A 27665-nucleotide genomic window follows, 5' to 3' on the forward strand; every position below is an offset into this window, starting at 1 on the left:
ACTGACAGCTGGCCTCCCGCTACAACAGTGGGGATCCGTAAGAATGCCCATCCCTGCTGTTAAGCCCTCACATGCTGCCATCAGTGTTTGCAGAGGTAGGGCACTCCCTGTGTGACACCATCGTTCCTCTGCCATGTAATCGCGGAGGCCTGATGGGTTGCCATGTCCTGTGATCACTATGATTGACGATAATGCATTTCAGTAGAGAAGTACTGCAGTGTATTATCAGAGCTGTCATAGCATCACACGTTCAAGTCATTGGAACATTAAAAAACACTATTTTTTGCACACTTTTCTCTTTTGGTTAACTTTTTTTAAAATTTTTAAGAATGGTATGACCGCATCCATAATGACGTGTACAATAAATTGAACATTCTCTTTAGCTGGCGCAGGAAATGCTTAAAAAATATGTTCATTTTGCCTTAAAAAAAAAAAAAAAAAAAAAGTGAACAAAAAGCCAAATGACTGAGGGATAGATCATGCTCCAGCCCACCATCTGCATCAGGGACAGATCCGCTCATACAGGGTGCCTCCGGGGAAAGTGCCCTGAGCACCTGCCTGTCCAGCTTCCTACTGATGATTGGGGTATCAGGGTGGGATAGGCCTCAGAAGCGACCAATTAGAGCTCAGTTGTCATTTCTTAAAGGGAACCTGTCGTCCTCTTCGAGCTTCATAACCTGCGTATGGTGCTTAACCCTTTCCAATCCACTGTCTGACGTCTACCTTTTATCTGCCGCTCTGGACCCTCTTCTTCGCCCCGTGCAGCCGCCGATCTGCCACTGTATTTACATGGATCACTTCTGTAGTAAACGCAACAAGATTGTTGCCTACAACTCCCAGCATGCATAGAGCTTGTTTACTGGCCAGCGCTGTAGCTCTGCCCACAGCTCACAGGTCCTACAACTTACCAGCACCAACCTCCCCCTCAATCGAAGTGCCAGAGAGCTGCTAAAGCCGACAAACTGGACCGTCCAGCACTCTGAACTGCACATACAGCGCAGTGCTTCTGCTCCTGTCCTCCCATCATGCACTGCTCACGAGGTGTTGGAGGCTATGAACAGGGGCGGAAGTAGCAAACGCAGATAAGACGGCAGAGGAAGAAAAAAAAAAAATCAAATATGCAAATAATTAGAGTTGTGTGATGAGATGACCTATCCTGCTACCTGAGGTCCTAGAAGTGGTTCCCCCTCCCCGGCCTATAAAAGGCTCTCAGAGGCTCCTTGTGTGTGGTGACCTCTTCTTCTGCTTCTGTGGAGCTTGTTGACCACTAGACGCCTCTACGACGTAGGGAAGAGATGTTACCCCGTTACCAGAGTCTGAGAGGGGAGCATTATTGGGATGTGAGAAGCTGGATGGTCGTAGCGATGAATTGTCCCCCACTGGGCCGTTCTGACCAGACTGTTAGGACGTGTTGGGACCAGTGGATGTGTGAGCGAACACAAGGTGACTGGGCTTAGGATGCCCACGACAGACCACCAGTAGAGAGGATTGTTGAACAAGCACGAGCAGCTCCAACTGTTTTGTTGTCTGCCATCCAGGACAGGTGACACCATCGTTATACCCCTGTATCTGTAGGAACCATTTCCAGGCACTTGGCTGAAGGTCATTTGGTCTCATGGCGCCCGTTACGTGTACTACCTGTGGCACCTACCATTGCCTCTGTTTGCAGTGGTGTTGTGAACAACGAAACTGGACGCTAGGGAGTGGAGCCTGGTTGTCCTCAGTGACGAATTCAGGTTTTGTTTAGGCACGGACCACGGCCGTGTTCGTGTGTGGGGACCCTGGGGTAAGCACGTCAATCCTACCTTTGCTGTGGAGTGGCACACTGCCCCCTGCCGGTGTGATGGGTTTTTTTTTTTGGGGGGGGGGGGGAGGGGGGCATCACAAACGACAGTCGGTTCCCCCAGTAGTGGTACAAGGGACAATGACAGCTCAGCGATATGTTCAGGACATCCTGCAGCCACATGTGTTCCTCTAATGACAATGTCCAAAAGTCATTTTCCAGCAGGATAATCCTTGGTCGCACACACAAGGGGTCACAGGAAGCCCCCATAACATTGTCACACTTCCTTAGCCTGCCCGGCACCAGATTTATCACCAACAGAACATGTATGGGACCATCTGGGATGCTAACTTTGACAGCCTACAAGTATGCACCATATAGAGGCCATTATAGCAAATGTGGACCAATATGCTGCAGGATACCATACAGAACCTGTCTGCCTCCATGTCCGCCCTATCACATCTTGTATTCAAGCTAGAGGTGGTACAACAGGATACTAGAGCCTCCATGCCCGCCCGTATCACATCTTGTATCCAAGCTGGAGGTGGTACAACAGGGTACTAGAGCCTCCGTGCCCACCCGTATCACATCTTGTATCCAAGCTGGAGGCGGTACAACAGGGTACTAGAGCCTCCGTGCCCACCCGTATCACATCTTGTATCCAAGCTGGAGGCGGTACAACAGGATACTAGAGCCTCCATGCCCACCTATATCACGCCCGTGACGCGAGCCGTCAAACGCAGACCACGGCAACCCTGGCTCACGTCCCAAACGCGCTTCATCCGGCGGTGCTCTAGGTGCGCCGAGCGGCTGTGGAGAAAGTCAAAGCTGCCGGCAGACTTCCTCCACTTCAAATTCATGCTTAAACCTTATAACCTAGCCCTTCACCATGCCAAACAAGTTTATTTCACCTCCCTTGTCTCTTCACTATCCCACAACCCTAAACAACTCTTTGAGACCTTTCACTCCCTCCTCAGCCCCAAAGAACAGGCCCCTGCGACAGACCTGACTGCTGGAGAACTAGCTGACTATTTCAAAGAAAAAATCGACCACATTCGAAAAGAAATCTCTGAAAGCTGCATGGTTAGCCCTGATCCCAGTCTCATCAGCACTGCACCCAGCACCTACTCACTATCTACGCTAGAACCAACGACAGAGGAAGAAGTCTCCAGGCTCCTTTCTGCTGCCCGCCCCACCACCTGCGCCAGCGACCCTCTCCCCTCTCACCTCCTCCAGTCCCTTTCCCCAGCTCTCATTACTCACCTCACTACAATTTGCAACCTCTCCCTAACCTCTGGCACTTTTCACTCCTCATTCAAACACTCCATTATATCCCCTCTGCTTAAAAAACCAACCCTGGACCCGACTGATGCTGCCAACTATCGACCCGTCTCAATCCTCCCCTTCATCTCCAAATTACTGGAACGCCTGGTCTACTCCCGGCTTACTCGCTTTCTCTCTGACAACTCACTCCTCGACCCCCTCCAGTCTGGTTTCCGCTCTCTACACTCGACCGAAACTGCCCTCACAAAAGTAACAAATGACCTGATGACTGCAAAGTCGAGAGGTGATTACTCCCTACTAATCCTCCTTGACTTGTCTGCTGCATTTGACACTGTCGACCATAATCTCCTTCTCACTATGCTCCACTCTATTGGTCTAAAGGACACTGCTCTCTCCTGGTTCTCTTCCTACCTCTCTGACCGCTCTTTCAGTGTTTCCTTTGCTGGTTCTATCTCTGCTCCACTTCCTCTCGCTGTTGGGGTACCCCAGGGCTCGGTCCTTGGTCCCCTTCTTTTCTCTATACTGCCCCAATTGGACAAACCATCCACAAATTTGGCCTCCAATACCATCTCTATGCTGACGACACCCAACTATACACCTCCTCTCGTGAGATCTCTGGACCATTCCTCCAAAATATCACCGACTGTCTGTCCGCTGTCTCTAACACTATGTCCTCCCTATTTCTCAAACTAAACCTCTCTAAAACTGACCTCCTTGTCTTTCCACCTTCTAACCGACCTCCCCTCAACATCTCCATTCCAGTGTCTGGCACCATCATAACCCCCAGATGGCATGCCCGATGCCTTGGGGTCACACTGGACTTTGACCTCTCCTTTGCCCCCCATATCCAATCTCTGGCCCAAACATGCCACATGCACCTCAGAAATATTGCTAAAATACGTCCGTTCTTAACCACGGACACGCTAAAGACGCTCATGGTCGCCCTCATCCACTCCCGGCTTGACTACTGCAACTCGCTACTCATTGGCCTCCCCCGCACTAGACTCGCTTCACTCCAATCCATAATAAATGCAGCAGCTAGGCTCATTTTTCTATCCAGTCGTTACTCAGATGCCTCTGCACTATGCCAGTCGCTGCATTGGCTGCCCATCCACTGCAGAACTAAATTTAAACTCCTCTACCTCACTCACAAAGCTCTGCATGGCGCTGCGCCACCATACATCGCCTCCCTACTGTCAGTACACCACCCAGCCCACTCACTCCAATCGGCTAACACCCTCAGACTAAACACCCCTGTAATACGAACCTCACATGCTCGCCTACAGGACTTCACCAGAGCAGCACCCATCCTCTGGAACACTCTGCCCCAAGGCATCCGGACAATTCCCGATGCACGAAATTTCAGACGTGCCTTAAAAACGCACCTCTTCAGGGAAGCATACCAAATCTCCTGACCTAGTCCCTCGCCCCTCCCTATGGTGCCCCACCCTGTTTGCCTTCTAATAAATGATCTGTACATGACATTTCCTATTGCCTGTGTTCCCCAACCCCTGCACCTCCTGTACCACCCCCAACCCATTTGTGTCTAACCCAATGTACCTCACATTGTAATTGTTGTATTGTTTTGCATTTATCCAGGCCTGAAAGCGCTGCGGAATAAGTTGGCGCTATACAAATAAAGATTATTATATTATTATTACATCCTGTATCCAAGCTAGAGGCGGCCCAACAGGGTACTAAAGCCTCCGTGCCCACCTATATCACATCCTGTATCCAAGCTAGTGGCAGTACAACAAGGGTACTAGAGCCTCTCTGCCCACTCGTATCACATCTTGTATCCAAGCTGGAGGCGGTACAACAGGGTACTAGAGCCTCCATGCCCACCCGTATCACATCTTGTATCCAAGCTGGAGGCGGTACAACAGGGTACTAGAGCCTCCATGCCCACCCGTATCACATCTTGTATCCAAGCTGGAGGCGGTACAACAGGGTACTAGAGCCTCCATGCCCACCTATATCACATCCTGTATCCAAGCTAGAGGCGGTACAACAGGGTACTAGAGCCTCCATGCCTGCCAGTATCACATCCTGTATCCAAGCTAGAGGTGGTACAACAGGGTACTAGAGCCTCCCTTTAAGGGGTCAGTTGTCTGCAATAAATTCTCCGTTTGCTCTGATATTGTAATTAGAGTTGAGTGAACGTACTCTGCCAAGCTTGATGCTCGTTCGAGTATTAGCGTACTCGATGGTGCTCGCTACTCGAGCGAGCATCACGCCGTGTTCAACCCCGCCCCAGTTTTGGCTCCTCTCCGCCACTGACATGTCAGATTTGACCCCTCCCCGCTGCGACGCTGCGCACGTCAACGGTAGTTTGTGGCTGGCTTGGCGGAGGAGAGAGAGAGAAAACATGAAGAAAGGAAAAAAGAAAAAAAAGCTCCGCAACTGGCGGATCCCATACAAAAATGCTCGAGTCTCCCATTGAAGTCAAAGGGATTCGTTATTCGAAAAGAGCTCTCGAGTATTACGAAAAGCTCGACTCGAATAACGTGGACCTGAGCATTTGGGTGCTCACTCATCTCTAATTGTTATCTCTTACTTATATGACTGTTACAATCACACAGAGAAAGTTTAATTCCATCCAACAACTCCTTCTAGGGGAGGGATTATTTTTGACAATCGGGGTAGTTTTCAGGTGGAAGGTCACATGACATAGATGAAAAATGAAGTAAGCAGCTAGACCCGGTACAGTGAACCTATTAGAAAATGAGTTATTGTGGCGGAGCACTGGAACGAGGCACCCCGGGGGTGGGAACAAAAACTGGTCCATCATCTCTGAGCCGCATAACATAGTTTATGGGCCTCAAAGGCGATGACAGGTTCCCTTTAAACTGCTTTTGTCTAGTAAAAGCTGTGGTTGGTTGCTATGGGCAACCGTAAGTTTCTCTTTTAGGCAGTCTTGATAAATGTACCCCAGATTGTGTTGCTGTGTCTTTTCCTAGTCTTTATTTAACAGCACTGCTTAGGGGTACATGTACTTCTGTACTTTAAGGGGTTTTCCATTGCCTAAAATAGCTTCACAGCTACTCTGTCCTTCCTGGTTGCTACTAACCAGGACATGTGACTACGTCAGCCAATCACTGGCCACAGCAGTGACTTTCTATAGCCAACAATTGGCTGCAGCAGTCACATGTCCCGGTCAGCAGCAACCAGGAGGTACAAAGTTGCTGTGAAACAATTTTAGGTAGGGGGAAAACCACTTTAACCTTTCAAAATATTTTATTGGAAATAATCCAAAAAGGTTTGTGCATAAAATGCCGGAAGTATTGTTCGATCGAATGTTGTGTGCAGATGTGCGGACTAACCCCTGACATTACTTGTTGTACCGGCAGGGTGCTGTAGAGCCCATGCAGATTGATGCTGACCCCCAGGATGACCAACAGAATGTCCCAGACATTAATTATGTGGTGGAAAATCCTACTCTGGTAAGTATATACTGACCTATGTCTGCTTATACATTGTCTACCAGTAAATTGTCCAGTCTTAGGAGGGTCGTTCCATCATTGTACATCCTAAATTATTGTATAGAAGATGGTACATACTGTTAATTTATTATTTTCTGTTACAAAATCTATTCCATGAAGTTAACACTAGAATAGCGCCACCTGGTGTTCAGTTTGCCTGTCCACTTATTGAGCTGGGTGCTGGTGGACACACATGCTCAGTCCCTCTCCCCACAGTCAGATCTCCCCATAGTGATCACTGCAGAAGAGCCAATAGAAATGGCTCCGCACTTGTCAGGTAGAAGCGGAACCTCTGTAGCACATGGCAGTGTAGCTGAGAAGATTCCTTCTGCATGGAAGTATGAAGGGTACATTTTGTCAGCTGCCAGAGGAAGAAGGAGACTGATTGCAGCTCAGATTAGCTGCAGCTCTCTGGGGGTCACTTGGAAGCCATTATTTATGAAAAATGTATTTTTTATCCTAGGTAGTTTGCCACTACTTTAACCCCTCCGTGCCCATGGCAAACAGTTACATACTGGGTGCAGAGCTAGTATGGAGCAGGACGCTTCATACACGGCAGGTGCCAGCTGTCTTTGACAGCTGACACCTGCCCGCAACACACCTCACCCTATGGTAACCTCAACGTGGCATTTAAATACCCCAATTGGTGTTCCCCCAAAGGCCTCTGCACTAGGGTCACAAGTTGTCATTTAATGCTCGCGATGGCAGCCTGCGGATTTCTGAAGGCGCCTAAGGCTTTCTTGTGACTGGTTGCTTATCAAGACGTGCCTGTGGCATACCTTAAGAGACTGTCTGTGAGAACATTGTGTAATGCAATACTATTGTATTATATTACTAGCGTACCCGTCGCGCGTTGCTGCGAAGACAGACATACATACATACTTCGTTTTTATATATCTAGATGACGGCAGCTTGTGTAATGCAATACTATTGTATTATATTATATAAGCAATCAATCGCAAGTTCAAGGCCCTCTGTGGGGACTAAAAAAGACAAATGTAAAAATAAGTACAAAAAAAGCTTTATTAATCATTAAAAAAGATAAAAGGTAATGCGTTAAGAAAAAAACCTTTTTCCCAAATTGCAAATAAAATTAAATCAAAACAAATAAAGCCCAAAACATATTTGGTATCGATGCATTCCTAAAAGTCCAGTCAATGAAAGTAATGCACTATTTATCCCGTACAGCGCGTCATCAGAAAAAAAAAACACACCACACCAGAATTGCTTTGTTTTTGATCACCCTGTCTCCAAGAAAAAATGTATTACAAAGAAAGTAATCAGTAGAGATGAGCGAGCACGCTCGGTTAAGGCAGTTACTCGAGCGAGCATAGTTTTTTTTCGAGTAACTGCATACTCGTCCGAAAAGATTCGGGGGGCGGCGGGGGGTGGGGTGGGGAGATCAAAACAAAGCAAAAAAATGGCCTCGTCATTAAAGGGGTTGTCCCGAGGCAGCAAGTGGGTCTATACACTTCTGTATGGCCATAATAATGCACTTTGTAATATACATTGTGCATTAATTATGAGCCATACAGAAGTTATAAAAAGTTTTTTACTTACCTGCTCCGTTGTTAGCGTCCTCGTTCCCATGGAGCCCGACTAATTTTCGCCCTCCGATGGCCAAATTAGCCGCGCTTGCGCAGTCCGGGTCTTCTGTAGTCTTCTATGGAGCCGCTCGTGCCAGAGAGCGGCTCCGTGTAGCTCCGCCCCGTCACGTGCCGATTCCAGCCAATCAGGAGGCTGGAATCGGCAGTGGACCGCACAGAAGAGCTGCGGTCCACGGAGCAAGAGGTTCCCGGCGGCCATCTTCACAGGTAAGTATAGAAGTCACCGGAGCGCGGGGATCAAGGTAAGCGCTCCGGTAAGCTGTCTGTACGTCCCTGCATCGGGGTTGTCTCGCGCCGAACGGGGGGGGGGGGTTGAAAAAAAAAAAAACCCGTTTCGGCGCGGGACAACCCCTTTAAGGTTAAAATGATTATTAACCGTGGAGTAATACACTGGGTGAAAATTCACCGTATCAAGTTTTCAAGCTGGTGCCATCGGAGCGCTATTAATTGAATTTCCTTTATTACAAGAAAACTGCATTGAGCTCTTATGTGTATGATGAGATACTTGGCAATTCTCGTGCAACAACTTTTTATTTATTTTTTTTAAGTAATTATTTTTGCTTGTTTTACCCCATTGGCCTCATGTCTGTCTTTCTGTCTTACCAGGATCTCGAGCAGTATGCTTCCAGCTACAGCGGCCTCATGCGTATCGAGAGGCTGCAGTTCATTGCAGACCGATGCCCACAGTTGCGGGTTGAAGCTCTAAAAATGGCTCTATCGTTTGTACAGCGAACCTTTAATGTTGATGTATATGAGGAGATTCATCGGAAGCTGACAGAAGCATCCAGGTGACTACGAAAAAGAACAACTTGAGACATTTTCCACCCTTCACTTTTCTTGTATTTTCATCCCTTGTGTAGTTTCTTTTTTTTCCTGTACTTGCTCTGAGTCTTTCTACATCTCTCACATCTAATCTAAGAATGTGTCTTTGCTGTAAAGCATTCACTCCAGCTCTATCTGCTAAGGGTACCTTTACATGGGGCGACTGCCGGGTGCATTAGTGCCTGACAGCCGTCCAACGGGCTGCCGCCCAACTATCGCGCTGTGCTTTACACAGAAGAGATAGTCAATCATGTGAATGGCGGTGGAGCGTCTGGGATCATTTCGGCTGCCCGCTACCATTCACATTACACAGAAGTCACTCAAACATTGAGCGGCTCCTGTTTATGCAGCCCGAGAGTCGCTTGATTTTAAGTTCTGCTCAAAACCAAGCAGCTCCTACAGATGAGCGATTTCTTGTTCCGTGCCCCATGGGTTACTGTTTCCTGCAAGAATTCGGATGATAATAGCCCTATGGAAAAGTACCTTAACTATATGTTCTGGCACACTTTGTTTATTGTCCCCTCCTGCTGTAAAGCCATCTATAGTATCTACCCTATGCTGTGCTTGTACAGGGAGTTGCAGAACGCACCTGATGCTTTGCCCGAGGGCTCGCTGGACCCTCCTCCACTGGACACAGCCTGGGTGGAGGCAACTCGTAAAAAAGCACTTCTGAAACTGGAAAAGTTGGACACTGATCTGAAGAATTACAAAGGGAATTCCATCAAAGAAAGTATCAGGTACTAACTAAGTCTTCTGATAACACAGTGAGGTGGTTGTAGATCAGAGAAGGATCCCAGCCATAGGCAGCTACAGAAAAGGATTAGGTTTTTATAACGGATTATTATATTTTTGCAGGAGGGGTCATGATGATTTAGGGGATCATTACCTGGATTGTGGAGACCTAAGCAACGCACTGAAATGCTATTCCCGTGCCAGAGACTACTGCACCAGTGCTAAGCACGTCATCAACATGTGCTTAAATGTCATCAAGGTGAAGCTCTGCCATTCTCACTTATTGATATGTACAGGTGGTCCAAATGTATGGAGACACCTGAATATATGGATTCCTCTGGTTGGGAACGACGTCCCGTGTGTGGCATGTTGCTATAGGGAAGGGAACAAATCTGAGAGGGGCGGTGTCCAACCTGGTGACAATTTTGAAAGCTGCCATCTTGGAACCAAGTTGATATTTTCAAATAGGACGGGGTTCATCTGATAAAGAATGTGATGAGGAATCCAGATCTGTTTTTAAATGCCGCATACCTTTATTGCTGCCAAAGTTCTGAAAGTTTTTTTCCGTGACATGGAACACAGCAATGATCCACTACAGGATATGCTTGATAAGCTTCCCATTGTTTAGAATGGTCAAGGCTATCCTCTTCTCTCGTTGATGATGAACTGAGAGCAACACCTCAGCAGAAATGCTTGCACGGGTGTCCAGGATCTGCTGTTGCATGTGCACCACTGTATGTTACACCTGGCCTTGGCATCATCCCACAGGTAGTTCAAGGGTGTGAGGTCCAGTGAGCGCGGGGCCACTCTACCGGGACACTATGCCCAGTCTACTTCCTCAGAAACTGCTGATCCAAAAAGTCACATCCATATTGGTTGGGGGACAGGAACACGGGGAATGGGCCATCTTCGTTTCCCAATGACGGCAACACCTTGTCGCGTAACAGTTACAGATAGTTGGCAGCAGTAAGGTTACTGTCTAACATGAATGGGCCCTCTATCTTCATACTCCACACCGCACCACACTATGACTTTCTGTGCACCAGCCATCTCGGAGGAATATGTCCAATGTGGTGTGTGTCATACCAGGAGCAAAGGTGTTGTTTGTTCACCCCCTGCTCACGTAGAAGTTTACTCCATCACTGAACAGTACTATCTCTGTGAAATATGGGTCCCACTGTAATTGCAATGACACCCATTCCGCAAATTCAACATGGCGATCATTGAGACGATGCAGCAACTGTTTCTGCCCAATGTTGGTTTGACTCACCCCGCTCTCCCGTAACAGCCCTACAATGTCGGCTCTTGCAGAAGGACGCCAGGACGACCATTATTGCTTTATCTGTGGCAGTTTTGTTACGTCCACTTTTTGGCATGTCCTATACAGAACCTGTTTGGTAAAATTTGGCAAGCAATTGCCAACTGTGCTGTGGCGGATGGGAGGTCTGTCAGGGTGCCGAATGTTGAAATTCACTGCAGTAACTCAGGTACTGCGCTCATCGGAGATCAGCACAATCTCTGTGCTCTTCTCTCGTATTAATCTCGCAGTCATAGCAGTGTCTGTAACAAAGAGAGAATTAATAAAATGTTTGGCAGGAATGAAGGTACGTCACATTTGGATTCCTCATCACATTCTCTATCAGATGCATATGTCACATATTGCCTTTCCCATTTGAAAATATCGACTTGGTTCCAAGAGGGTGAAATTTCAAAATGGCCACTGTGTTGGACACCGCCCCTCATAGATTTGCCCCGTTCCCTTAGCAACATTCCACACACAGGATGGTTTTCTTAACCACCGTTTTCCATTTATTCAGGGGTCTTCATACCTTTTGGACCACCCTGTACTCTCTTGTTTCAGTTCTAATCCTTTTAATTTCTCCGTAGGTCAGTGTGTATCTCCAGAACTGGTCTCATGTTCTCAGCTATGTCAGTAAAGCGGAGTCGACGCCTGAAATTGCTGAGGTGAGCTATTTTAGCTGCTTTATAGTACCTTAAAGGGGTTGTTCAACTAAAAAAAAAAAATTCAGTGGCTGATCATACCTTTAACGCCACAGGGCGTAAGTGTACATCCTGGCTGCGGAGTACTTAATGCAACAGGATGTACACTTACACCCTGTGAATAGCATGAGATCAGAAGAGATCCTGCGTCATCCGGCAGCGGGACCCGGCTGTTACCGATAGCCAGCCTCCCACTGCAACAGCAGGGGTATATAAGCACAGCGACCCCTGCCATTAACCCCCTTACATGCAGCGATCTATATAGATCATGGCATGTAAAGGGTTCACAGAGAGCGCACGCTGTAATCACTGAGGGCCATTGGGTCGCCATGGGAACAGGACGCCAGATACAGGCGCCCTGCTTTGCCATTGCCTATGAAGTCCTGCAATGCTTTATCATAGTGATCATAGCTGTTATAGTACAAGTCCCCTTCAGGGACATAAAAAGTGTAAAAGAAAAAAAGATAAAAATTGTGTAAAAAAAAAAAATATATATATATATTTTTGTGGGTTTTTTTTTCTCCTATTAGTTTAAATAAAAATGTGTTGTCATATCCGTAGCGACGTGTGCAAGAAATTGAACACACTTCTTTTATCCTCCGCGGCAAAAAGAGTAAACAAAAAACCCTTAAAAAACTGAGACAAAATGCTTGTTTTTTTTAATCTTGGCTTCAGAAAAAGGCAATTAAAGTGATCAAAAAAGCTGTATATACACTACCGTTCAAAAGTTTGGGGTCACCCAAACAATTTTGTGTTTTCCATGAAAAGTCACACTTATTCACCACCATGCGTTGTGAAATGAATAGAAAATAGAGTCAAGACATTGACAAGGTTAGAAATAATGATTTGTATTTGAAATAACATTGTTTTTACATCAAACTTTGCTTTCGTCAAAGAATCCTCCTTTTGCAGCAATTACAGCATTGCACACCTTTGACATTCTAGCTGTTAATTTGTTGAGGTAAGCTTGTGAAATTGCACCCCACGCTTCTAGAAGCATCTCCCACAAGTTGGATTGGTTGGATGGGCACTTCTGGCGTACCATACGGTCAAGCTGCTCCCACAACAGCTCAATGGGGTTCAGATCTGGTGACTGCGCTGGCCACTCCATTACCGATAGAATACCAGCTGCCTGCTTCTGCTGTAAATAGTTCTTGCACAATTTGGAGGTGTGTTTAGGGTCATTGTCCTGTTGTAGGATGAAATTGGTTCCAATCAAGCGCTGTCCACTGGGTATGGCATGGCGTTGCAAAATGGAGTGATAGCCTTCCTTATTCAGAATCCCTTTTACCCTGTACAAATCTCCCACCTTACCAGCACCAAAGCAACCCCAGACCATCACATTACCTCCACCATGCTTAACAGATGGCGTCAGGCATTCTTCCAGCATCTTTTCATTTGTTCTGCGTCTCACAAACGTTCTTCTTTGTGATCCAAACACCTCAAACTTGGATTCATCCGTCCACAACACTTTTTCCCAGTCTTCCTCTGTCCAATGTCTGTGTTCTTTTGCCCATCTTAATCTTTTTCTTTTATTGGCCAGTCTCAGATATGGCTTTTTCTTTGCCACTCTGCCCTGAAGCCCAAAATCCCGCAGCCGCCTCTTCACTGTAGATGTTGACACTGGTGTTTTGCGGGTACTATTTAATGAAGATGCCAGTTGGGTACCTTTGAGGCGTCTGTTTCTCAAACTAGAGACTCTAATGTGCTTATCTTCTTGCTTAGTTGTGCAACGCGGCCTCCCGCTTCTTTTTCTACTCTGGTTAGAGCCTTTTTGTGCTGTCCTCTGAAGGGAGTAGTACACACCGTTGTAGGAAATCTTCAATTTCTTAGCAATTTCTCGCATGGAATAGCCTTCATTTCTAAGAACAAGAATAGACTGTCGAGTTTCAGATGAAAGTTCTCTTTTTCTGGCCATTTTGAGCGTTTAATTGACCCCACAAATGTGATGCTCCAGAAACTCAATCTGCTCACAGGAAGGTCAGTTTTGTAGCTTCTGTAACGAGCTAGACTGTTTTCAGATGTGTGAACATGATTGCACAAGGGTTTTCTAATCATCAATTAGCCTTCTGAGCCAATGAGCAAACACATTGTACCATTAGAACACTGGAGTGATAGTTGCTGGAAATGGGCCTCTATTCACCTTTGTAGATTTTGCACAAAAAACCAGGCATTTGCAGCTAGAATAGTCATTTACCACATTAGCAATGTATAGAGTGCATTTGTTTAAAGTTAGGACTAGTTTAAAGTTATCTTCATTGAAAAGTACAGTGCTTTTCCTTCAAAAATAAGGACATTTCAATGTGACCCCAAACTTTTGACCGGTAGTGTACCCCAAAATAGTACCCATAAAAACTACAGCTCGTCACACAAAAAACACGCCCTCCTTCCATGGAAAAATAAAAAAGTTAACGGAATTAGAATGCAGCGATTTAGAAACAAAAAAAAAAATTCCAAAAAACAGGGTTTTTATTGTGGAAAAACCTAAAAAAAAAATTTGGGTATCGTTGCAATCATACCGACCCGCAGAAAAAAATGTATTGTGTCAATTATGCTCCATGATTAAGAGCGCTTTCACATGACCGTTTTTATGTGCAGTTTTTTGCGAGCCAAGACCAGGAGTGGGTTCAACATACAGAAGACATGCAAATCTTTCCATTATACCTTCTCTCCACTCCTGGTTTTGGCTCACAAAAAAAGAACATAAAAATGTCATGTGATAACACCCTGACGCTGTAAAAAAAAAAAACAATGACCGAATGGATGTGTTTTCTCTCCCTGCTGTCATAAAAAAATTAATAAAAGTTTTACAATATAGTCCTATGTACCCAAAAATGGCATCAATGAAAACTACAGTTCGCCACGCAAGCATTAGGATGGCTCTTCCCATCTCCGTCATGATTGACTGGGACAGGAATATCCTTGTAAAGCTTTCCTTCCACTTTCTTTCTATCGATCCTTTTGGACTGCGTTTTCATGGTAACAGACAGAAAATAGATTCTGTCTGGTGTGAACATATGGCCGTGCTCCTTCCTATCTGCCCTCTACTGCTAAACCCACAACATGTAGGAGGACAATGCAAGAAGGTACGAGACTGCAGGGTCACACTACAGACTGCTCTGTTACCCTCCTGGAGATGGTTAGTCTGCATAGGAGGTGGAGAAAGCAATTGATTGGGTTTTTTTTAGCCAAAGTCAAAAGTGGGTCCAGCTGGAAGAAGTCCTTCCTCTTATAGTTCTAGTTCCTTTTCTATCCACTTCTAGTTTGGGCTGAAAAAAACTGCCACAAAAAAAACAAAACTATGGTTTAAAAAAATTAAATTGCTATGTGTGAAACCACCTCTAGGGGGTGCTTTGTGAGCAGTTACCTAAAAGTTTAGCTTAAGATCAGTCTTTTACAAATGCCTTAGACGAGGGGTATCTGGCTCCTTTCTGCTCTACATGGTTCTTTGCATTTTGCTTGCCACCAATGCATTGCCTTTTGCTCCCTTGTGTGTGTGTAATTGAGAAAGCTAATTATAAGTATGATTACGGATGCAGTCATTGATGGTTCATGGAGGATTTATAGTGGACGTTGGCTCCACACCAGACCAGTCGTTCAGCTTGTCTGATTCTTGTTTCCTTTGGTTTTCCCAGCAACGAGGAGAAAGAGACAGTCAGACGCAGGCTGTGCTAACCAAACTGAAGTGTGCGGCAGGTTAGTATCACCCGTCCTGCACAAGAAATAGAGCCAACACAACTGTCATTAACCCTTTAAGGACCAGGCTGTTTTGTACCTTAAAGGGGTTGTCCCGCGGCAGCAAGTGGGGTTATGCACTTCTGTATGGCCATATTAATGCACTTTGTAATATACATCGTGATTGGCTGGAATCGGCACATGTGACGGGGCGGAGCTACGCGATGACGCGTACAAGGGGGCGGAGCCAGAACACAGCTGCTGCCGGACCGAGCCGAAGGGAAAAGACCCATCTGCGCAAGCGCGTCTAATCGGGCGATTAGACGTTGAAATTAGACGGCACCATGGCAACGGAGCAGGTAAGTGAATAACTTCTGTATGGCTCATATTTAATGCACGATGTACATTACAAAGTGCATTAATATGGCCATACAGAAGTGCTGAACCCCACTTGCTTTCGCGGGACAACCCCTTTAAGGACCAGGCCCTTTTTAGGGATTTTACCCATGTGGAGGTTTTAATGCCCTATTTTTTTTCCTTTTGCTACCAAAATAATTTTTGCAGTTTTTTCCCCCCGTGACATATAGGGCTGTTTTTTAAATATCTTTTTCATTGACTTTTATTCCGTTTTTTTAGTTTTATTGGGGGTAAAAAGCTAAAAAAAAATTTTTTTTTTACATTTCTAGTTCTTTTTTATTTAGTATATTTACACTACAATAAAGTATAGGGACGGGTTCCTCATTTTGTTTTGGATGTTTTGATATATGATATGTCTGGTTTTGGTTTACAGGGCGCATACGGCGACAGTTTTGGTTGGCGTCGGCTTTGGGTTAATTTCTTTTTTATGTATATATTTTTATTTTATTCTGTAATTTTGTTTTATTGATGTATGTAATTATGTTTTTTTTTACTATCTATGTCCCCCATGACGTCATATAAGACCTCTGGGGGACATTCACATGTTTTTTTTATTTGACACTTTCCCACTGTAGCTGTGGCATCCATAGGAGCCCCAATTACAGGGAAAACATCCCCTGTAGTGACAATAGCTACTGGCAGAGCTGATCAGGGTCTGCTGGGACCCTGTAGCTCTGCTGTGACAGGGTATCCCGGCAGCCGGCTCGCATAGGGGAAGAATGATTTTCACTTTCACTCTTTAGGGCTCATGTCCACGGGCAAAATAAGAATTAAAATCCGCAGCGGATTTTAACTCTTCTCCCGCCCGCGGATCCGCATCCCATAGGGATGCATTGACCACCCGCGGGGTAGATAAATACCCGCGGATCGTCAATAAAAGTGATTTTAAAAAAAATGGAGCATGAAAAAATCTGGACCATGCTCCATTTTCATGCGGGTCTCCCGCGGGGACGGCTCCCGCGGGCTTCTATTGAAGCCTATGGAAGCCGTCCGGATCCGCGGGACACAAAAATCAGATTTTACTCACCCGCTCCGGTTCTTCTCTTCGCCGCGGCGCCATCTTCTCTCAGTCGCGGCCGGATCATTTTGCTTTAAACACAGCAGGGGTTTAAAGCCTCTCCTTCTGCAATAAGTGTCCTGGTTTTCATTGTGGACACTTAATAAAGGGTTTGTCTTCATTGGCAGCTCCTTTTAACAAAATGGGTCCTGGTATAATCTGCCACCATGACCATGGGGAGAAACACTTTGCAATCGTAGCTTTCACAGTGTTTGATAAAGGGCTTATTCACACGAACGCAATTTGCGTAGCGTATTATGCGTGCAAAATTTGTGCATGCAGTGAATAGAACCCATTGATTCCAATGGGTTCGTTCACATGAGCGTATTTTGTGGAATACACAGCAGAAGGTAAACCTGTAACAATCCACAATTATCTGATATCTTGTCTGACACCGGAGCCGACTTGTTCTCTCCTCCTCACACTTGTAGAAGTGCCCGCCACCACAGTAATGATGGACAGCTCTGTACTTGGCTACTATTGTTCGCCTTTTCTGGCCCTCCTTCTCTTCATCTTCAAGAGGTAGCTTTCAGGACTTGGCCCTCTGCAAAGTCTATCTGTCTAGTACATCTTATCACTTACCGGCCTGACGTCTTTGCAAGGAGAATTGTAAAGTGTGGGTTTATCTGCTGAAGCGTGCCTGTTGGTGCTGAGGAGAGGATGAGGTCGTCACTTGTGTTCTAGACGTGGATGTGTTTATTTGGAGACTGTAAAGATAAAAATGGGCAGCAATGCTCTCTGTCAAGGAGTCGTGGAAGAACATAGTTGCACTTCCCCAGGGGGCTTCAGAGAATGATCCTTGAGTAGAGGTGAATATTCAAGAATAGCTGGTAAAATAGGTCAGCACTTCCCAATAGAACTATAGAGGTGCACGTTAAACCACGGCTGCAACATGAAGTAGAACCAAAAGACGGCAACAGCACTCATAATATATTTACTATCAGAGGTATACATACCTATATCAATACTCTAATCACATTAAATAATGCAAGGTTCTTGGTATAGAATTTGATTAAATTACCTTGGCCCATCTACCAACGTCCAGGTGACCAAGCTTTCAGATGGGTCCTAAGACTAATACCAGGTGGTTTAATCTTAAACTTTCCCAGGTTAGGGAAAGTTAGGACCCATCTGAGCTTGGTCACCTGGACGTTGGTAGATGGGCCACTGTAATTTGATCAAATTCTATACCAAGAACCTTGCATTATTTAATGTGGTTAGAGTATTGATATAGGTATGTATACCTCTGATAGTAAATTTATTGTGAGTGCTGTTGCCGTCTTTTGGTTCTGCTTCTACTGTATGTTGCAGCCGTGGTTTAACGTGCACCTCTATAGTTCTATTGGAAAGTGCTGACCTATTTTATCCTTTTTTTAGCTGATATACCCGGCTTTGCTCGAGTTAATTTGATACAGCAAAATTCTACGAAGTCAAGGTTACTTTAGAGGAACCGAGGAATAAAATATTTATACACATAGAGGAGCGTTAGATTCTCCTCAGGCTGCATGTACCGATGTCCCTCTGCAGAATATGCCACCCTTCCCACCCTCCTCATTTTGGACCTAAAACATGCTCGCACCAAGTTTCAGGCATGCACAACACCGGGAAGTTACATTACATATTGGAGCACTTGCTTTTGCAGTTAGCATTGAATAATCGAGTTGTGACTCCCTTACTTATCCTATTTAGGACCTAAAGAATGCTTTTGCCAAATTTCACGCTTGTATGACACCGGGAAGTTACATTACATAGGGGTGCACTCACTTTTGCAATTAGCATTAAATAATTGAGTTGTGACCCCGTTACTTTTCCTATTTAGGACCTAAAGAATGGTTGTCCAAAATTTCATGTTTGTACGACATCGCGGAGTTAAGTTACATAGGAGTGCCAATACGTTTGCCCTTTGCATTGAATAATCAAGTTGTGACCCGTTTACTTTTTCTGTTTAGGACCTAAAGAATAGTTATGCCAAATTTCATGTTTGCACGACATTGGGAAGTTAGAGAATTACATTAGGTACATTACACAGGTACATTTTCAAGTTGTGACCCCTTTACTTTTTCTGTTTAGGACCTAAAGAATAGTTTGCCAAATTTCATGTTTGTACGACATCGGGGAGTTAGAGAATTAGTAGTGAGTCAGTCAGTGAGTGAGGACACACACACACACACACATATATTTTTATATATACATAGATAGAGTGATAGATTTTCTCTGTATGGCCTCCACATTGCATTTTAGAAGCCATCGTGATATTTGGTGTAACTTTTTTTCTGTTTGCAGAAGCGGTTTATTGCTCTGTAGTCAGTCTATTGACAATGGATTTAACATAGTGTCTATCTCCAACAATAGGTTGGGGTCTGTTTACACTAGACGATTTATCACTTGAACGAGCAAACAAAGGGAGGGTTCGCTCAAGCAGATACATCGCTGGCTCGTTCAAATGAGAAATCGTTCACTCTGGATGCAGACAGAGAACACCTGAGATCGGCTTATAACCGGACCCAGGTGACAGAGTTTCAGATGGAAGATCAGCTTTTACAAAGTCAACATGCAAAATATTTACGTTGTCATTGATACATTAACCCCTTCCTGCTATAGGACGTACATTTACATCCTGCTGCATCGGGTTATATATGAAGGAAGATCGCGGGGCGATCTCCCTTCATACAGCGCGGGCGCCATCTGTTTCTAACAGACGACACCTGGCGGCAACAGCACCGATTACCCACGCAAGCAAAGCTGTTAACCCTTTAAATGCCGTTGTCCATTCAGGCAGCGGCATTTAAATCACCCGAACATCGTTGATGAGATCGCAGAGAGCTGTGTAGGTGTCATGGCAGCTTGTGGCCTTCTGAAAAGCCCCCTGGGCTCTCCTAACAGAACGCCTATCAAGCCACCCCGTGGGGTGGCTTGATAGACTGCCTGCCCAATCGCAGTATGATGTAATGCTATGGCATTACATCATACTGCAGGAGCGATCAAAGCATCACAAGCTGTTGTCTACAGAAAAGGTAATAAAAGTAAAAAAAAAAAAAACGTTTGCCATATTTATAATAAAAGAATCTAAATCATAAAACAAAAATACATATTTGGTATTGCCATGTCCGTAAAAGTCTGATCTATCAAAATAATGCATTATTTACCCCACATGATGAATGTAAGAAAAGGGAAGGATTTGCTCACTTCTTGAAGACCTTAAACACATTAGAAGATGTCTCTCTGGCCTATTAGTTGTTAGGTCAGAAACACAATCTTTTCTCCTTAGGGAGAGCACCTAGACGGTGAATGAGGAGACTAAAAAGGCCATTTACACCCCTCTGGGTAATATGCAAATAAGGGAGATGAAACAATACCTCCACAGTGCCACCTATTGGAAGGCAGCAATCTCTAAAGTCAATGTTTGGCTCTTTATACAATCCGTGCAACAATGACCAGGAATTGAAAGCAAAGTCAGAGCCAATGCACATACAGCTGTTTCAGGGTTGATAGCGTTTCTGACACACATCATAGTCCTCTCTCTAGCAAAGTCAGGATTCTACTGCACACCGATGAAGGGCAAAAACCCTGAAACAGCTGTCTGTGCATGGGCTCTGACTTTGCTTTCAATTCCTGGTTATTGTTGCAAGGCTTGTATAAAGAGTCTAACATTGATTTTAGGTATTTCTGCCTTCCAATAGGTGGCGCTATTAGATCTTATTTCTTTCCTTATATCTTTTAGCTCCCATCACTTTGCTTTTGCCCAATTTTAAAGATTCATATTAACTCTTCTGCCGTTCATAACTGTTCTCTTACACTTGCGTTTGTAGGCGCATCATCAGTTTAAAAGGCAAACTTCTTTGTTAATGGTAAATTCCTTGATCCAGAAGTTAAGTGCCTTTTATGTTGTGTTGCTAGTAGCAGTCAATTTCTACAGTAACAAAAAAAAATCTCCCCTGCCAATTTTACTGATTATCGTTAAAGAGAATCCGTCACCTCGGAGCCCCCTAAGTGATTGCTATGAAGTACGCTGATTTCACACCTGTACTTCTTATTGTTACATTCCCTCCCATCCCTTTGCCGTGTGCTTACAAAGCGGTCGTTCCCTACATAAAGAAAACAATTAAAAGTGCGCCGATAGTGGAGAGGATTAGTCCTCTTATGCATCAGCATGCAGTAAATGGCCATTTTGCCGGCGCTCAGTGGGAGAACAGCCGTGAGTATAGAGATAAAAGCACAGGTTTGATATCTGCATCCTTTCTAGTATTCACTCATTGCCTTAGTTTATGGGAGGGGGGTCCGAGCTGACAAGTCTGTCTCTAAAGATGTGATTTCTTCCATGACGTCTTTTAATCTACCATGCACAGCGTTTGCTGATACCTGTCGGCTGACTGCCCTTACATTGAAGGGCACATTCAACCCTTTCATTCAAATTAGACGTCTCAGCTGGTGGCTTTTTAAGGGAAAGAACTTTTTATATCTGTGATTTCTTTTTTATTTTTTTTGGTTATGATGCTTGAATACTAAAATAAACTTCAAGGCTTACAAGGAATGTATTCACTCACAAGCATCATTGCTATAATGAAGGACCTTGACCAGAATATGTAGAGCTTTAGACGGACTGTGATCTTCACTTCTGCTGTGGAATCCTGATATTAAAGGTTTAGAGAGTTGGGGGGGGGGGGGGGGTAAAAGTTCCCGAGAACACTTGAACTCTTGAGGAGTGGAGAAGAAATGGCACCATCGTCCTAGCGGGTGGTGTGACGGCAGCCTGTAGTCTGCCTCGCTCTATTGGCAGAAGCTCCTGTTATACCTGGCGTGTTTTTCAATGAGGAACGCAGGTTGGCAGGAATTACTAGACCTCAAAGGGAAGGTAGGAATAAAGTAACATTCCTTGCCTAGTATGTTGTTGCAGTTTTGTCAGGTTGCCTAGAGCAGACATCGTGAAAATCTTTCCTTTTTTCAGGGTTGGCAGAGCTAGCTGCTCGGAAATATAAGCAAGCAGCCAAATGCTTTCTACTGGCATCGTTTGATCACTGTGATTTTCCGGAGGTACGTCCACTGCGCCATTCTTGAAACCTTCAATTTTCTTCAATCTAAACCTCTACTTATTTTGCCTATTCCTCCCTCTTTCCGCAGCTTCTTTCCTCTAGTAATGTTGCGGTATACGGGGGGCTTTGTGCCCTGGCCACGTTTGATCGACAGGAGCTTCAAAGGAATGTTATCTCTAGCAGGTGAGCGGTAGGCAGCGTATGACGGGAGGGATGGTTGGATAGCGCCATTGTTTGGTTACAAAGTATCCATTGTGTTTTATCTGCAGTTCATTCAAACTGTTTCTGGAGCTGGAGCCTCAGGTCCGCGATATAATCTTTAAGTTCTATGAGTCCAAGTACGCATCGTGTCTAAAGATGTTGGATGAAATGAAGGTGAGTGGGACGGCAGGCTCTTATCGTGATCCTGTATGTACTTAAAGGGCACCATCAAAAATAAAGGAGTAGAGCATGAAGGAAGGCGACCACTAGTCTGACTTTTGTGTGTAAGTTTGGAAGGAGCCTGACGGATTATAGCAGGTTAGGACGGTGGAAAACTCCATTCCCGTTTATTTGGTTTTATCCAACATCCGAAAATGATATTCCAATGTGTGCATTAGACTGTATTGAGTTACTGATCGGTGGCCATTCAATCTTTGACAACCCAGTCACCTTCTTTCTCCTTTGATACGTTGACACGGGCCCATGTGACTGTTCTGTTGGCGTCACCTCTGGGTGCTGGTAAATCAGCTCTCTTCTTCCACTGGTGCCATCATATATCCCTACCCATGTCCATTACATAAGGGGAAGGGGAGGGATACAGGAGCAAAGGGGAAAGAAGGGTATGATGGGACTTTAACCCCTTAAGGACCAGGCTGTTTTGTACCTTAAGGACCTGACACTTTTTAGGGATTTTACCCATGTGGCGGTTTTACTGGCCTTTTTTTTTTTCTTTAGCTATCAAAATTATTTTTGTTGCGTTTTTTTTTTTCCTGTGACATGTTGGGCTGTTTTTTAATATCTTTTTCACTGACTTTTTTTCCGTTTTTTTGTTTTATTGAGGGTAAAAGGCTAAAAAAAATATTTTTTTTGACATTTTTAGTTATTTTTTAATAAATATATTTACGGGTTCCTCATTTTGTTTCGGACGTTTTGATATATAATATGTATTGTTTTGGGTTACAGGGCGCTTATAGCGATGTTTTTGGTTGGCGTCGGTTTTGGGTTATTTTCTTTCTTATGTATATATTTTTATTTTATTCTGTAATTTTGTTTTACTGATGTATGTAATTATGTTTTTTACTCTTTATGTCCCCCATGACGTCATGTAAGACCTCTGGGGGACATTCACATGTTTTTTAGTTTTTTTTATTTGACACTTTCCCACTGTAGCTGGGGCATCCATAGGAGCCTCAGTTACAGGGGAAAACAACCCCTGTAGTGTCAGTAGTCAATGGCAGAGCTGGTCAGGGTCTAGTATGACCCTCCAGCTCTGTTGTAGCAGGAAACCCCGTTGGTCACGTAACCCCCCCCCCCCCCTCCCCCTCGGGCTCCCGTAGTGAAAATTACTCTTACTTTCACTTTCTAGTACACAGCGCTCATTGAGCACTGTGTACTCGGGGAAGCAGGAGGCAGAAAAGGTTACAAACCCCTCCTGCCTTCTCCTCAGGAGGCTTAAAGCGCCGCCATAATTTTACATGTAGTTAAGCTTTAAGCCCAGGACCAGGCTTCGTAAAGTTACAGTGCCTGGTCCTAAACGAATTAAAATTTTTATTGAGTGCAAGTCCTACCTCATACCTGGAGCTTTGTGAGGGGCGCTAGTGTTCTATAAGGGGCTGGCGAATAATGCTAAATTTTAATTTTTTTTTAGTTGGATTACAAATTGCTATATCTTAATGTATATACACGTGTGTTTTGTTTTTGTGGTCCCCCACTTAACACCTTTCGAAAGGGGTTGATCTGTCTTGTCCATATGCATATGGCTTTCATAGAGCGTGGTTACTGCTTGTTTGATGAGAGAACACCTAGAAATTAGGGCTCCTTCACATGGGTGTGTAGTGACGGCGTATTATGCGAGCAGGTTTTGCTCGCATTATACGCTGTACTAATCTCCCATGTCCCTGCTCACACATATTGCGCAAAATACGCCCACATGAAAGATTACAGCATGTTAATCTGCGATCATTTTAGCGATAATCGGTGCGTGTAAATGTGCGCCCATCGTCCGGTTTTCAGGCAATGTTAGCTGATCATTAAATTTAAGCTTACCTAAAAATCATCATTTGCTTTTATCAGTAGTTCTCCACAGGGAGTGCTGATAGCATTGTTTCCCAAAACAAAGGATCTGAGCGCAGATAATAGTCTATAATAGATAATAGGGAAGGCGGCTTCATTTACAAATCTAATTGGTATTTAAGTAGCTACCTAAATACCAATGATTGCATACCAATGATTTATGCAAAATGATCACTCAAAGCTGTCACTCAAACTCATCGGCCCAGCCTGTAAACCAGCCTTATTCTCAGTCCAGGACGATATTGTTTTACCAAACCCTATTTTTTAAATAAAGTTGTTTTTATTCTGCTCAATAATGCGTGTACGTTGCATATGTTTAGTTCTGCTTATGGATAAGTACATAGAAGAGGCAGAGGAGTGCAATGGCACACGACTACAGCTAAACATTTGTTTGTAGTCTGTAACCATGGAGACTCGTAGATCTGATAGGAGATGTATTGGCCACTTCACTTTGCTTTTCCTCCAGTTAGCATGACTGAATGCCCACTTACATAGAGCAACATACTGCACCATCTGACACTGGTGTGATGAGTTGTGCCGCAATGCCTATTTGTTTAACTATGGATATTTCAAGGTAGGTCCTTTGCAAAACTGGTGTCAACAAAGCCTCAAGGGATATTTCAATTTTAACACCTGTATGACAGATCAACAGTATATGCCATAAGAGTTGCCACTATCTCCATACAACTCAATGGAAAGGTGTCTGTGTCTAATGCACCTTTAATTGAACCAAATACATGCTGACTGCATGCGTGATGTTGTGCACCTTCTTATCCCCCCCCAGGATAATCTCCTACTGGACATGTATCTGGCTCCTCACGTGCGGACACTATACACTCAGATCCGGAACCGTGCCCTTATACAGGTATCTCATGTACTCGTCTGCTTTCTCCTGTCATTTGCATAGGTTGATTGCTATTCTGCTGCTCTCTGCTGGGCTTCCTCTGCCTTCTGTTACTTCTGCTGCCGCCTGCTGTGCCCGCTCCTAAGGCTCCATCGCGTTACGTTATATTCAGCTCGCCTGCTGTTACTTTGTATTTCTCTTCCTGCCAGCCTATGTCTGCCCTTTTCTTGCCATTATTTTATGTGTAGGCTCTGCTGTTAAGGGATGTGTTTTAAGGGGAACCTGTTAGCAATTTCTTCCCATATGAACTAATTACAGCGTTATCAGTATGAAGCATCCCTCTCTCCAGCACTGTATGCGTTATGACCGCGGCCAAAAACATATCTAGAGTTTGGAACTTTGAAAGTCTCCCGCCTGCATGTAAGTGATGCAGAGCGGTTCGGTGGGCAACGCAGGACGGGGTTCTGCTCGCTCCACATAAAGCTGGAAATCCCACCCCACTAGCCTCCTTAGACGCGGATGACGCCTAATACGTCTCCAAAATCCTGAACCCTGAGCTTGGATACCGGTGCGTACAAAGATTCTCTTCTGTGGGCAGAATCGTGGAGGTTATTTGCACATGCACCAGCATCCAAACTCAGGGCACCGGCATGGGATTTTGCAGCGATGTATGAATGACTTATTGGGCCTCCACCACATTTGAGGAGGCTAGCAGAGCGGGATTTTCGGCTTTACATGGAGATAGCAGAGACAATCCGGACCACTCTGTGGTAGCATGGCTGTTTGGTCTAAGGCGCTGGATTTAGGCTCCGGTCTCTTAGGAGGCGTGGATTCAAATCCCACTGCTGCCAGTTTGAAAGCTCTCAAATTTGCGTGCCACGTGGGAACTTTTTAAAGTTCCCAAACTCGGGTATGCTTTTGGCCGTGGTCATACTGCTACACTGTTATAAGTTAAAATGAAAAAAAACTGCCAGCAGGTTCCCTTGTAGTCTTCAAGCTTTCATGTGGTAATATCTAGGGACCAAATCAGTCTACACTCCGGACTGGTAAAAATTAATAATCCAAACATGTATACAAGACCCGGCATACTGGTTCTGGACAGTCAATTCCGTTGCATGAAATCGTCCGCATTTCCCCTACGAGGCTCTTCACGCATGCCGTGAGTCAGTGCCCCTGCTACAGTCTCTTGCTCGGTCCCACTTTGTCAACAGAACAACAAACCTCTGTTCTCTCTCTTCTGCGTGTTTTGTGAAAAATAACCGTTTTTCTGGAGTCCATTATTTTTTCTTTTGTGTTTTTTGTCTTATTATTATACTTGCAAAGCCCATTGTTCAAACAAAAAGAATTGGCACAATACTTACTACCATGTAACATAGGGGGTGCAGATAGTGCACCATATCCCTCAGCATGCAGAGAGCCAAACTGCTATCAGGAGGAGCTCCGGTCCAAGGTGCTGTTGACAGCCGCTCTCACACCCTGCCTCTATGGAGGGGGATGCTGCGCAGCACTATACTTGCACAGAGAAAGAGAGAAGGAGTTTGCTGGGGATTGGGTCACGCTGATAACCCGACTGCGGATGGTCTGGAGCAACCCGAGAGAACCTCCCCATCACACCACTGATTTGCCTGCTCCAGTGTCCTCATGGCTTCATATCTTTTTCACTTTTTACATTTTGTTTTATTGTGGCATTGTGCAAACTCAAAAGAAAATCATTTTTTCCCCCAATAATGCAGTGTTCCCCAACTCCAGTCCTCAGGGACTCCTAACAGGTCAGGGTTTTAGGATATCCTATAGTACAGTGTTCCCCAACTCCAGTCCTCAGGGACTCCTAACAGGTCAGGGTTTTAGGATATCCTATAGTACAGTGTTCCCCAACTCCAGTCCTCAGGCACCCCAACAGGTGATGTTTTCAGGATTTCCTCAGTGTTGCACAGGTGATGTCATTATTGTCGGTGCCTCAGACATTGCCACAGGTGTTCTTACCATAGGAGATCCTGAAAACATGACCTGTTGGTGGTCCCTGAGGACTGGAGTTGGGAAACACTGCAATAGTGACATAGTGAAAACAGAATGCTAGAAATCTTTGTACATTTTGTAAAAACGCTAAACTACCACTTGGCGCTGCCATAAGTATTGACACCCTGTACTCTCTATTTAGTTGAAGCACTTTTGGCAGCGATTACAGTCTCCATTCTTCTTGGTTATGATTCCACAAGGTTTGCACACTTGGACTTTGGGATTTTCTGCTATTCTTCTCTGCAGATCCTCTTCAGCTCTGTCAGGTTGGATGGAGACTGTCTGTAGACAGCCATTATTAGGTCTCCAATAGATCTTCGAATGCATTCAAGTCAGGGCTCTGGCTGTGTGCTCAGGGTCATTGTCTTGTTGGAAGGTGAACCTTCTGCCCGTCTGAGGGCCCTTGTGCTCAGCATCAGGTTCATTAAGAATATCTTTGTACTTTACTACATTCAGCTTTCCATGAACCCTGACCAGTCTCCCTGTCCCAGACGCTGAAAGTACCCCCCAGCATGATGCTGCCACCACCAGGCTTCACTGAAGGGATGGTATTGGGCGGGTGATGAGCGGCGCCTGGTTTTCTTCAGACATAACAGAATTATGGCCAAAAAGTTTAATCTTGGTTTGATCAGACCAGAGAA

General features: G+C 44.9%; 1 protein-coding gene across 1 annotated transcript in view; it reads left to right on the plus strand.

Annotated features, from left to right (window-relative positions):
- The window catches only part of GPS1 (G protein pathway suppressor 1), a 36862-nt gene that overhangs the window by 1234 nt on the left and 7963 nt on the right, over positions 1 to 27665 (plus strand). Inside the window, exons 2-11 of the mRNA XM_066586603.1 lie at positions 6418 to 6510; positions 8763 to 8944; positions 9551 to 9715; positions 9834 to 9969; positions 11598 to 11675; positions 15347 to 15407; positions 21806 to 21891; positions 21979 to 22073; positions 22160 to 22265; positions 24949 to 25029. Coding sequence (XP_066442700.1) covers positions 6418 to 6510; positions 8763 to 8944; positions 9551 to 9715; positions 9834 to 9969; positions 11598 to 11675; positions 15347 to 15407; positions 21806 to 21891; positions 21979 to 22073; positions 22160 to 22265; positions 24949 to 25029 — 1083 coding nt within the window. The remainder of the gene's footprint in view (positions 1 to 6417; positions 6511 to 8762; positions 8945 to 9550; positions 9716 to 9833; positions 9970 to 11597; positions 11676 to 15346; positions 15408 to 21805; positions 21892 to 21978; positions 22074 to 22159; positions 22266 to 24948; positions 25030 to 27665) is intronic.

This window comes from Eleutherodactylus coqui, chromosome 13 (genome assembly GCF_035609145.1).
Source record: "Eleutherodactylus coqui strain aEleCoq1 chromosome 13, aEleCoq1.hap1, whole genome shotgun sequence".
NCBI classification, from domain to species: domain Eukaryota; kingdom Metazoa; phylum Chordata; class Amphibia; order Anura; family Eleutherodactylidae; genus Eleutherodactylus; species Eleutherodactylus coqui.